The following is a 14,042-nucleotide window of genomic DNA, read 5'->3' as shown; positions in this document are numbered from 1 at the left end:
CCATATCAGTCCTCACTTTATATCTCAGGGGACATCTACACTTCATTTGATCTACTGCTACTTCTACAGCCTGTTCTCCTGTATCTGGGACTCAACTGTTATACTGTAAAACATTGCAAGTGTATTGCCAGTTAAAGATTTTGCCCTGCTGCCTTAAGTTGAGATAACTTAGAAACTTAAGGCAACAAACTTAATCTACACGTTTATAGTAGGCCTATTCTATACACTGCCTATTCACAAATTTGAACTTTTCATACATATATAAACTTTCATATCAAATATGAATTCAGGCTATATTTACTGGTCTGACCAAAGTACAGTATGTTTTGCAGCCAAAGATGTCTACGACTGATCATTCAAAATGGCCGACCTCATAATCAATACTTAGAAATGGTATATGTTAATGAAAAAGATAACGTTTGTGAATGTGCAGCAGGATTTTTTTAAAATGACATACACTAACTTTGACTACTTCATTGCACATTTTAGTTACGGGAGACTATTGCATAACCCCAGTACACTCCTGCCAGTGTTAAGTGGGTATCAGACGTGCCCATATCAGTCTTTACTTTACATCGCAGTGGACAACTACATACTTCACTTGGTCTACTACTACTACTGCTTGAATCTACTGTATCTGCAACTCAGTTACTAGATGTAACTACTTCATTACATGCTTGTTATATTGCTTTCACATTTCTACTACTTTGATGGTTGCTCTATTATTAGTGTGTTTGATTAGTAGCCTCTGAATGCAGATGGGCTCGCGTTAAGGGCATAAAAATGACAACTACTATCTACTGTTAATACCTGTGCTGTAAGTAATAACTTGGCTTACCTGTAGTAAGCTGCACAGGACAGATTTCCAGGCCTACGCCCAAGATCAGACGTGGCGTTCTTGATGGAAAAGCAAATCATTGGTCCTAGAAGGTGGAAGAATTACATATACTGTGTTTCAGATGTTTCCTGCTTACACAAAATATGATAACATCATCCAAATATACATTTAGCTTCTGCACTTTTGGACAGGTCAGGACAGAGTCAAATTGTTAACTCATCAATCTGTTGTAATGTCTCAAAGTATCCTCCTCACTTACATCAGACACTCATTTCCTTCCGGAACTTTATTCAGATATCTATTGTCTTCTGGAACTTTGTTAAATAAACGGCAGCCGTGGCCTAGTGGTTACAGAGTTGGTCTTTCAATCTAGGGGTGGCAGGTTCGAATCCCCCCTGACCTCTCCCTACATCTCCATCCATGGAGGCACCTAACCCCACATTGCTCCAGGGCCTGTAACTAATACCCTGAAAAAGTCACTTTGAATAAATGAAAGCATCAGCTAAGTGCAATGTAATGTAATGCAATTCCATACAGTTTGGCCAGCACCACACTCACTGACTCTTAGTGATGGGTATCCTGGATTCAGAAGCTACAATCCAGTACCACACATTCCAAATGACCTGGTTTTACCTGTCCAATTAGGGCAATCACTAGCTGGAGAACCAGGTCACCTGGAATATGTGGCACTGGATTATAGCTTTTGAATCCAGGTTGCCCATCACTGCATTCAACCACTCAGCTGTCATCAGCACTGGTGGGGCTGGTAGTGATGGTTGCACAATTGGCACTAGCAATTACTAGCAATAACTATTGTTGATGGACAGTTCTGTTAGTTACTGCTGTGATGCAGAAGTTTCATCAGTGTCTCTACCATCTCCTTGACAACCACTGCTGACAGACAAGCATGTGTCTTGCTGTAGGGACTGCTGTCATGTGTGGGTTTCGTCAGAGTCCCTACCACCTCCATAACAACTGTTGTTGATGGGCATCTGGTCATCGTGCTGCAGCTGGTCTTTTTGTGATGTGGAGGTTGTAGCATTGTCCCCTGCATCTCCATGACAACGGCTGATGGACAGTGGTGAGCATGGCTGCTCTACCTGTTGCTGTGATGCGGAGGTTGAATCCGTGTCTATTGTATCTCCCTGAAAATTGTTGCTGACAGACAGGCAGGTGTACTGCTGTGCTTCAGATTTTGGACCGCTGTCTCTTGCATTTCCATTTCCATGACAACTGTTGCTGGGAGACAGGCATGTGTGATGCTGTTGTTGTTGCATCTGTAATTCAGTGCTTGCAGCCGTTGTATCTCCAGGGCAATTGTTGCTGATGGACAGGCATGTGTGCTGCTGCTGCGGTGACACAGAGGTCACACCAGTTGTATCTCCATGACAACTGCTGATGGACAGGTGTGTGTGTGGCTGCTGATGCTGCAGTGATGCAGAGGCCATGCCAGTGTCATAGCAACCGCTGCTGATTGACAACCGCGTGTGATGCTGCTGCTGCTGATACGGCGACATCCGGTACATGGCTGCACTACCGTTTGTGCTGAGCTGTCGCGTGGTCCCCGAGCTCTTCCGGCGTGACGCTGGACCCCTTCCCGGACCCTCGGATCCGTGCTCGCCGAGGACAGACTCGTAGCGTGTGAGTACCATAGTGTGTGTGTAGCCACTGCTTTGGCGGAGGGTGTGACGGCGCTTACACAGCAGGTCCTGCTCTTCGAACTCGGACAGGGAGATGCACGGACACCAGCGGAATGCACGCTTAAAGCCCGCTCGGAACCTGGAGGCACACGCACACACACATACATCGACACACACATCGACACACACACACACACACACACACACACACACACACACACACACACACACACACACACACACACACACACACACACACAAACAAACAACAGAAACACACATAGGCACACAGATTAGTTTTGTCAGCTCTGACAGGTGGATGGACAGACACCAGTGGAATGCATGCTTGAAACTGGCACGGAATCCAGAAACACACACACACACACACACACACACACACACACACACACACACACACACACACACACACACACACACACACACACACACACACAAACACACACAAACACAAAAACATACACAAACACATGCATACAAACACACACACACACAACACACACACGCGCGCACATACACGGACACAGACACACACAGACATAGAAACACACACACACAAACAAACACACACACACACACACACACACACACGGACGGATGCACGGATGCATGCACAGTTTAGTTTGATAGTTTATTTATAAACCAAAACAATAGTAGTATAATAAGTACTAATAATAGCAATAATAATAGTAATCCAAATTTGTGGTTTGTAGCAGTATCTACTAAGCAGTAGTAGTCTAAGTCTTGCAATACAGTACACACAAACCCACCACATCACAGTAAAATTTAATCTGCACTGACAGTGACACGCACACCAGTGGGACACAGCAGAATGCACGCTTGAAGCCTGCCCAAAATCTGGAAACACATACACGCAGACATGCGTACGCACACACACACACACACACACACACACACACACACACACACACACACACACACACACACACACACACACACACACACACATGCTTGCTCACAGGCACACACGTGCGCGCACACACACACACACACACACAGAAAGAGACAGCCAGCCAAACAAATTAACAATTCAAAACAAGAGCAATCACACTGTAGATAACAACCTGGCCCTATGGCCAATGTTAGATGCACATAATGTGTGTGTCACCTCCCGCAGGCGACCCAAAACACTGCAGATTGACACACATACAGACAGGCCTGTTGTATGGCTTTCAAGCATGTGAGCCGTGTGTGTGAGTGTGTGTGAGCATGTGTGTATTGTAGTAAAAATCCACCCACTTCATTGAAAACGTGATCAGGCTATGAGCAATATTAGCTAACATTGTCAGCACTTCATATCGTAATTTGATGTTTAACGTCCTGTATGTTCAAAATGTAGCTTGAGCACAATTCACCGGCTCCCAATTCTGCCCGCTTTATTTCATGTCACGTCAGTATTTCCGTTATTGTTAATTATTCCTTTATGCTGTTGTGCTAATTTCGCTCACACTCTTAGTCCTGGCTTTACCGTTGTTGTAACTGTGACCAGTTAGGTCATTGCTGGGGAAACTGTGAAATAATTTTGATCCAAAATTGGAAAGGGGTGAATTTGAAGTCAGAATATTGTTACAAAATTAAATTTCCATCTCTCTCTGGCTGACGGGACACAGTTCATTACAATGTTATTTATGGCTGCTTGACTTTAGCCTTGCGCGCCATCCAACGTACTTCCACCAAGACACTTGGCACCGCACTACGTCTGGTACCTGTCTTCTGTGGAGCGATGTTGACTGGTAGCAGGCGCGGCTATTCAGAGACAGCAAGGGAAGCCAAACGGCCTCCCTCATTCTCGGGAGAAAAAGCAACATCATCAATGTTAAATTGATGATAAAAACAGTTATTCACTAAACACAACATGTTGTAGTTATGCAACTAAATGCTGTATTGGGCATACAGCATTTAGTTGCATAACTACAACATGTTGTCCTGTAGCTTAATGAAGTGATTTCGTCTGAATTTGCTGAGGAAGTCGTATTATGAAGCCGCCAGCTGCAGCCAGGCTTCAAAGCGCGGAAAAGCCCGGCTTTGAGGAGGCGGGCCAAGAGACAAGTTTTTTCAACAATTCTGGGCAAACGTTGGCCAAATCGACAAAGACGTAACACTTCCGAGGCCGTTTGGCTTCCCTGGGGTAGGTAAGATCTGGGCGTGTCAACATGACGGCCTGTGTCTGGTGATTGGAGGTAGTGTTTGTCCATCATAAGACATTTTTTTTCACGAGTTTGACAGCTTCTGAGATGCTAGATTTGTAATAGCTAAAATCATCAATCATGTAGTTGTTTACGAAAATATCAGCACATGCACCAAAAGGATTGTAATGCGACAGGATCCTTGTACGGACATATGGATGTTATCCTTGGAGGAGCTGATAACTTCAAAAAGCAACAGGTCAACATGTTAATAACTTAAGGTAGGAGTTGGTTTAATTTACTGTCAGGGGTTGATTACTGCCGCATGCAGACAGTTTAGTTGTCTTTTAAAAAAATTAATTACTGGAGAGTTTGCACGTCCTATCCGCAGAATCAGCATTGTGAAAGCCCTCAGCGAATGACCATTCATTGTAATGTGAGCTGAGCCCCTTCACGCCCGCGGGAATCTATTCTATTTTCAAGTTGCAATGCCACGAATACATGCAGACACGTTCGCCTACATCCCGTGCTTGCAGTGTGTATCTTCAAGGAACGGAATCCTTATACAGGTATTTGCCGTTTTTCATGCTTTGGCTCCTCTGCAACTGTAGCCTATTTCGTCTCGCTGTTATAGCGTGCAGCATTTCCACAGGTGCGCAAACATCAACTCAATATGAAATGTTTTCTTTAGCCTATGGAATGCTTTCTAGCATCAGCGCAGGAGGCCAGATGATCCAGATGAGGGCAGGAGTACTGAAGGGCCAGGTAGAGGAAGAGAGAACTAATGGTGGCTGACAGTTTGTTGTTTTCCTTAATAATTTGAAGCGATCGTGAAAGGCTTGGTTTGGTTTCAGTAGCTCTTTGTTCATGAAAGTTTGGCTACACAGTTGTGCAGGGACGCAGGAACTCATTTTGACCAGGGGGTGCTGTGGTCGGCGGAGGGTCTGGGAGTCCTCTCCCAGAAAAAAAATGTGTTTTTTAGATGCAATTTCCTGCATTCTAATCAATTTTAGGATGAAGAATGGCGAATCCCATCTGACTAACTTCTTCATGTTTTATGTAGCCTAACCAAGGATAACTAGATTTTACCTTTTTTTTTGTTTAACATTTCACTTCAAAAGTATTAAGTTCAAGAGCAAATCGCGCTGCCGTGACAGTTTCTCTCTTCTCCATGGGTATAGTCTACAATGTGTGAAATTAGTAGAAATGCATGACTAGGCTATGCGATGCACTTGTGAGAGGTGACCGGGCTTTCAAACAATTTAGATTTTCTTGCAATTGCGACTGTGTATCTCAAGATGCATACGATCAGGACCCCTGCCCTGTCTCACCGCCCGCGCACAAAAGCACGCACGCACACAGAGATAGGCACTGCTTCCCGAATGTGATTACACTCTGCCGGCCAAAGAGTTTGTGCTGTGATCGGCGAGAGAAGTAGGCTAAAGCTCGTGCCATTGCTGGCTATTGATACAGGGAGTGTGAAAGCAACCTTTGTTTGCATTTGACGTAGGCCATATTTAAGACGCGCTAAAAGGTGACGCTAAACGGTCAAATCAGCAACTAGAGGCAAAAGGAACAAATCGCCACCACTACAAAAGTCCAAAACATCTAAAAATAGCACAGCCATTTCACACCGCGGCAATTCAACTTTGGCAACAGTTATGATAGACAAGCCACACACACCATCGGCTGTGCTACAGATTCACCCCATAGCCAACTCCGAGGCTAAGATAGACTTCACCAGCAATAGACAAGACCTAGCCTACCAATGTGCTACTACGAATCCAATCTCCACCGCAAGAAACAAAAGTCACTTCTTACCTGACACGATGCACAATTTTGGTGACATTCCCTTCTCCCGTCGCACTTTAAATTCACCTAATTCCTTGCTTAGTTGGTCCGTTTTTGATCACCAAAGTGATGAGACCTCTCTTCACAACAAGTTAGCTCCTCCAATGGGTTTAAGACCGTGTATGTTGATGCATGCCCAAGCCAACATATCGCTGTTAATACCACTTTTATTACTACCTTGACACCACAAGCTAAACAAAACAAACGTCTCTCCCGCGTCACTGGCTGCACCGTTCTACACCACTGTTCCGGTCTGGTTGGGGTCTAAAAGTTTATCACTCATTTCAAACCAAAATTGCATTCACATTTCAAACTACTTATAAGTATTAAAAAAGTAGAAAATATTCATATTTTGTGTTTTTATTTTAGAATAATAATGAGAAAAAAACTATGTCTGAATTTAGGGTAATACACAAGTGATGCAGCTGCGTCTGTTGTCCAGTACGGGGGGTGCTGCAGCACCCGGAGCACCCCACTTCCTGCGTCCCTGCGGTTGTGGTTAAATATGCTAGCCTACCGACGGTAGGATAGCAGAACAAAGTTTTTGTCGTGCCTGTCATGAGCACTTCCTGAGTGGAGATGTGCCAGTGCAAAATTTGTCATGCTGCTTATAAACTTAATTTTAGTGAGGATGAAGTGGGGTAGTTTTCCTTTCATTGGGTGATGGAACATCAGAAAATGATGCGCAGCAATATTCGTGCATATTTTCAGAGTCTCTCGTGACAAATAAAATGTAGGCTACTGCTGGCCGTGTCTGGTGATGAAACCCTGTCGGGTGAAAAGATGGATCCTTTGTCAATTTCGACAGGGCTTACACTTAGCCTACACACGGTATGAGAAAGGCAATGAATGAACATGTCTCGCGCACGATTGTGCAGCTGCGGCTGCACAATGAGATAGAGAATTAACAGGGGACTAGAGAACTCACAGAAACATTGGCAAAATATGACTGTCCTTGCAAAACGTTTTCAGTAATCAGCTAGTTTTCTGGCATGTCCCACAGCATTCAAAATGACCTACAGTAGGTTCTAACCAATGCACCTGCTGCCACAGTCTCTGATGAAATAACAAGTGAGGTGCAGACTGCTCTTTTTTTTTTTTTTTTTTTTTTGCTTGACATCTCTTTGTCATGCTCAAATGTGAGTCATTCTGAGATGGGGCAGGGCAAATTCAGCGTTTTGTGGGGTTCTTTGATGTTTCAGAGGGCCAAGATGCTCAACCTGTCTATGAGGTCTTGCAGCAAAATGTGCAAAAGTACAACTTTGAAGAAAAGGGTTTTTTTTCATTTGTCTTCACACCTACAGTATATGACTTGATCTAGTCTATGAATACTACTTCAGTTCTATCTTCACTTAAGTTGTTCCCCATCTGCATTGTGTTCTGAGTGTTGTGCCTTGACTGTCTCAGACTGACTTTTACAAGTTAAGTGCTGAACTGTGGTCAGATTGCCACCAGTTTGGCTACGGAGACACAGCTATGTTATACAGACTCATAACTAATTCTTTTTTTCACTTAATCTTCTGCTTTGGGATGGCATGAGCCACTACAACCCTGAACGCGTAAAATGGGCTTCCCTTATTTTAAAAGTGAGCAGCCACCACTGACCGGTAGGGTTTGCGCCGGTGTTCTGACAAACGGTCCTACTTTGTAATTTTATCCTACGGTAGGATGTTCTGTCAAACGTGTCTGTTAAACTGTCCCACATCGCCATAGATAGACGCCAGACATGTTTGTTCAACAATTTATAAGTTAAATCCTGTTTTTTCCGAAAATGTCCTTCCTGCTTCCTGCATTCGCGTCAGATCAAACAAAGTCCAGACCATGAATACGAGATGGAAATGGTAGTATTATGGGATGGTCAGGAGGACGAGGCTAGTTTGACTCGGTTTTCATTGTCATTACCAGTTCAAATTGTAAGCATACAAACTCTTATCATGGGGATGTCCATTCCTGAATTGAATAGTGTAGAAATAATTACCAATCACCACTTACAAGTTAGGGGGGGTGAATTGGGAGATGAGCGGAATTAGGTGACATGGCTATATACTGTATATTACCTGTTGTTGAGGCAGCAGTATATTACGGGGTTGTACATGATGGTGGAGCTCATGGCTAGCCATATGACGGCCAGGTAGAGTTGTGGTGTGTGTGTGTGTGTGTGTGTGTGTGTGTGTGTGTGTGTGTGTGTGTGTGTGTGTGTTAGAGTGTGGCTCGGGCCGTTTTTTTCTGTTCGAGCCCGGCCCTCAGCCGACAGAAAAGTGATCGACACCGACCCGAGCCCGAGACTAATTAAAATGTTTGTGTCCGAACCCGTCCGAATCCCGAGACCACTGTAATAACAACAGAACCTGCACGCAAGCAAGATTTTCTATGTGGGCTCCTCCATACTCAAAATAGCACGTGATAAATAGCCAGGATAGGCAAAGACGTTAGGATGAGGCAATTTGCAGTAGCCTAATTTAGTTACACGCGCATAGTAAGTATAAACACACACACACAGGACAGCGCAGCTTATGTTTCTATGTAGGCTACGTATTGAGCTTGTGAAGGATGGTTGCCTGATGGTCTTGTTAACTTATTATTTATAAAAATGCGACATCGCCGACAGCACTGAGTTATATCAGCTGTCAATCAATGCCGTGCGGAGAGAGAGAGAGAAAGCGAGATAGAGAGAAAGTTTAAGTTTCCAACTTGCTGCAGCATTCCAACGGGACGCGTGCTTTATTCGCGCTCTGCTTGCCTTCATTGCCCGTTTGACAGCGCCAGGTTAAACTGAAAATGAACAGCGATTTGGGAGGTGGTCACCAAGCAATCTGCGCGAGAGAGTTACACCAGGCGCGAAAATGAACAGCGATTTGCGATGTGGTCACCAACAATGCAATCTGCGCGAGAGAGTTACACCAGGCGCGTGCACGCATCATTCACAATGTATGATGGAATTACTCGTTTGATGTGGACAAGATAATTTATTGGTCTGTGCCATTGAGTGTGGTGGCGTTGTTGTGAAGGATGTTTGCCGAATTAGGTTAAGTTTCGGCGCTCTTTTCTCTGCTGATAGACGACCCCAGCCATTTAGAATGTAAAGCCGTCTATTCTTAAAACAATGCAAACGCCACCATGAAAATGTGAACAAACGTCCATAAAAATGACAGCCAATGCATTTTCAAATAAGATCTGGGATTGATTTTCGCGGCTCACTTCTGAGGGGAAATGTGGCTTGCTGCTTGCCCGAGTCAAATTTGTCAGTAGGCTAAATAAACAACGACGCATGGGGTGCCGGGTCAGCCAGAGGGAAAAAAGAGATCTTGATGTAGACGTGCCCATAGCCTTGCCTACTTGGCGTGATGCAGATGACTGTGATGCGTGTTCATTGTATATGTATGTAGGCATGGCAGATTTTAAATGCAGATCTGTTGATTGTGTTGGGCTATAATATTTTTTCTATAGCCTAACCTCGCGAGCCGCCAAGTCAGGCGTCGAGCCGCGCAATGAGTAACAGGGCTATTGCTAACCCCGAAGAACAGTAGCCTGTTCGGCCCTCCAAGAGAATGCTATTTCCCCTGATGTCCATGTCAATATAAAATAAGGAAAGGTTGCACGCGCATAGTTACAACTGTACAGTAAAAGTGACACCAATTAAGAACCTACTGTACGTGAAGGACATGACATGTCACAGCGGACAAAATAGTAACAGGAAACCTCTCAGCCCCTACCTTACACTCCACGTAGCGTGTGTGTCTTCTTAGTTATCCATATTATGGTCCTTGCTAGCCCCATGCTGGAAATGTAATCCTTGGCGAACAATGCAGTGACAAACTTCGTCATTTTATGTTCAACATTCAAGACAGCCTCGAAGGCATGGCCTACACTAGGCCTACAGCAAAAGACCATGCGTTCACTGAAAAGTGTTGATTTGGCAAGCAAGTTCACTCGGCATCCCTGCTCGGCTGACTCGGAGTGGGCGTCCAAATGTTGCCACTGGTAACTGGCGCGTGCATACAGCCAATAATAATCACTGGCACAGTAGCCTATCAACATTTTCATTTATGCATATTCAATTACTTATTTTTTAATCACAAAACTGCCGTTTGCATGAACTGAAACGTTTCCTCTGGTTGCTTACAATTTTCACAATGTCTGTTTGCTTCAAGCCCGAGCCCGACCCGAGTCCGACAGATATTCTATTTTTGTTGTCCGAGTCCGGCCCGGCCCGTCGGGTCCCGACCAGGCCCGTCGGGCTTCGGTCGGGTTGCCATGCTCTAGTGTGTGTGTGTGTGTGTGTGTGTGTGTGTGTGTGTGTGTGTGTATTATATATTACCTGTTGTTCAGACAGCAGTATATTATGGGGTTGTACATGGTGGAGCTCATGGCTAGCCATATGACGGCCAGGTAGAGCTGCTGGATGGGCCTCCAGCGCGTGAGGCGTGGACTCAGCCCCGTCAGGAGGAAGTAGAGGTGATAGGGCAGCCAGCAGAGGGCAAAGGTCACCACCACCACTACCATCATCTTCACTATCTGGAGTTAAGAAAATAAATACATGTGCAAATATGAATAAATAAATAGAAAAATAATAACAATAGTATCATCAGGATAAAGGTCAGCACCCCCGCCACCATCACCCTCACTATTTGGAGTAAATAACTAAATGAATGAATGAATGAATGAATGAATGAATGAATGAATGAATGAATATCATGTTGCTGCCATCAGGAGGAAGTAGAGGTGATAGGGGACCTAGCACAGGGCAAAGGTCACTACCATCAGCACACACACATAGATTCACACGGTCACACAAGGGCTTGACATTAACTTTTTCACCCAGCGGCCACTGTGGCTAGTGGTTTTCCCAAGTCACTAGCCATTCAGGTATTCCACTAGCCAGCTACAGATTTGATATTGTTTTTTTTCCTTTATCTTGATAGTGTATGTTTAACTTCGTGCTAAAGCAAGATCAGTGTATAGCTTTCTACATGGAAGTATTGAGAGTTATTGATCCTTTTCTTGAACTTAAATACAAGTATTGAAACACAAGGGGCAAAGAACAGAACATAGGCTACTGTGATGCGTATGACCAAGGAATAAGCTGCCAGCCAAATTGGCTAGTGACACTGTACGTATTACTAGCCACAGCCGAGTTTTACCAGCATTTGGCTGGTTTGCAGGTGCCAGTGTCAAGCCCTGGGTCACACACACACATGGATACAAACGATAACACACACACACACACACACACACACATGCACGGATATACGGTAGCCAGTGTACCAACCTTCCTCTTGGCGAGCAGCTGTTGGTGGTAGTTTTCGGAGGAGTCTCCCGGTATCTCAGCTCCCCAGAGGATCAGCGCCACCCTGCTGTACGCCACTCCCATGATGCTTAGCGGTACCAGGTACACCAGCAGGCCCAGCAGGATGTGATACCTGAGAGAGAGAGATGGAGAGAGAGGGAGAGGGAGAGAGATGGAGAGAGAGAGAGAATGAGAGAGAGAGAGAGATGGAGAGAGAGAGAGAGAGGGAGAGAGAGAGAGAGAGAGAGAGTGAAAGCGAAAAGCCCATTGGGAAACTCCAACTCCCATTGTCTTTTTGACACAGCACTCCACAGCACACAAGTGAACACTGCACACAACGAAATTGCATTTGTGCCTCACCCGTGCAAGGGGGCAGCCCTCAGTGGCGCCCCATGGGGAGCAGTGTGGTGGGACGGTACCATGCTCAGGGTACCTCAGTCATGGAGGAGGATGGGGGAGAGCACTGGTTGATTACTCCCCCCACCAACCTGGCGGGTCGGGAGTCGAACCGGCAACCTCTGGGATGCAAGTCTGACGCCCTAACCGCTCACTCATGACTGCCCTAAGAGAGAGAGAATGAATGAATGAATGAGAGAGAAACAGGAAGAGAGGGAGAGAGAGGGGACTAGAATGCATTGTCCAAGTGTGTAGACTACTGTACAGGACAGTCATCAATGCATTTGCGTCGTATGTGATCATACTCATGTGTGTGTATTATTGTACCAGAGATTCTTTAAGTATAGAGATATGCCATTGTAATAGTTTGCTATGGGCACCTAACATGACTAGGTTCCGGTCTGCCTAAAGGGACGTGTCATAATACTCCCAGCATTGAATAGAACAGTCCTTAGGTCTGCCTAAAGGGGGATTTCCCCCCCTCCCCCTTGCAATAATAGAACCCGGAAACAATGGGCCAATGGAACCTCTCTCTCTCTACTCTCTCTGATTGCACACACCAGCAAGCACAGGATGATGAGATACCTGAGAGAGGGAGAGGGTTGCCCCTCTCTGTGATAGCTCATCGAGACAGGGAAAAAGAGAGAGAGAGAGAGACCGAATAGACAGGTCATCAGCTGGGAAAATTAGGCCTTTCATCCTGCCAACGTTTTCTCTGTGGATTACTGACCAGAAGGCCTATTGGAAGAGATTAAAACATAGGGCCACCTCAATTTTTGCCCAAATTCAATATGGCTGCCGTTTTGCAAAATGACTGGTTTTCATGCATTATTAACTATATTTGCATGCATTATTGACTATTTTCCAGCACTAGTCTGTCCTATTCCCTTACATACATGTCTACAAACACCCCACAAAGTAAAGAAAAGGGAAATAAAGTTGCCCAACTCAGTGGTGCAATCTACGTAGAACGTGGGTATACGGAGTATACCCATTTCAACATTTCAGGGGTTTCAGTATACCTACTTAAAATTGATTGATCCATTGTTTTGAATAGCACAAATATATACAGTATACCCACTTTAAAAAATGCTCAAATATACAGTATAGCCACTTCAAAAAAGTAGACTACACCGCTGGCCCACCTTAAAATAATGAAAGGCCTAATTTTCTCAGCTGATGACCTGTCTAAAAAGACAGGGTTGTAGAAAGCAAAATGAGAGATGGAGACAGGGAGAGTGTTAAAGAGGGAGAATGAGAGACACTACGAGAGGCGGAGTGAGCGAAAGAAAAGAAAAAGAGAGAAAGGGGACTGAATCATGTTCTCATATGCCAGTGTTTTGTTTTTCTTTGACAGTTGAATTTGCATTGTCTGTGTGGGTGTGCATAGTATTTGTGTAACTTTCAAAGTATTTACATATAATGCATGAGATCATGAGACGAGATGAAGGCTGCATTAGTATTTGTGTTTGTCTGTACGTATATGCTTGTGCTAATGTGTACTTGGGTATGCGTGGGCTTGTGGAGCCTATGTCTGTGGGCTTTGGTTGTGTGTGTCTGTGTCCGTGTATATTTGCATATGCATTTCTGTGAGTGCATTTCTGTGTGGTTTGAGTGAGTTTTTATATGCATGTGTGTTTGTTTTGATGTGTGTGTGTGTGTGTGTGTGTGTGTGTGTGTGTGTGTGTGTGTGTGTGTCTGAGTGTGTGTGTGTGTGTGTGTATGTGTGTGTGTGTGTGTGTGTGTGTGTGTGTGTGTGTGTGTGTGTGTGTGTGTGTGTGTGTGTGTGTGTGTGTGTGTGTGTGTGTGTGTGTGTGTGTGTGTGTGTGTGTGTGTGTGTGTGTGTGTGTGTCTGAATGTGTGTG

General features: G+C 44.8%; 1 protein-coding gene across 1 annotated transcript in view; it reads right to left on the bottom strand.

The window, feature by feature from the left end:
• Positions 1–10,808: 10,808 nt before the first annotated feature.
• LOC134437136 (neuromedin-K receptor) overlaps positions 10,809–14,042 on the bottom strand; it is an 11,781-nt gene continuing 8,547 nt past the window's right edge. Inside the window, exons 3-4 of the mRNA XM_063186598.1 lie at positions 11,760–11,914; positions 10,809–11,005 (exon numbers count right to left, since the gene is read on the bottom strand). Coding sequence (XP_063042668.1) covers positions 10,809–11,005; positions 11,760–11,914 — 352 coding nt within the window. The remainder of the gene's footprint in view (positions 11,006–11,759; positions 11,915–14,042) is intronic.

This window comes from Engraulis encrasicolus, chromosome 21, assembly GCF_034702125.1.
Source record: "Engraulis encrasicolus isolate BLACKSEA-1 chromosome 21, IST_EnEncr_1.0, whole genome shotgun sequence".
In the NCBI taxonomy this organism is placed as follows: Eukaryota; Metazoa; Chordata; class Actinopteri; order Clupeiformes; family Engraulidae; genus Engraulis; species Engraulis encrasicolus.
The sequence above is the reverse complement of the archived record's forward strand: the minus strand, read 5'-3'. Positions and strand labels throughout refer to the sequence as shown.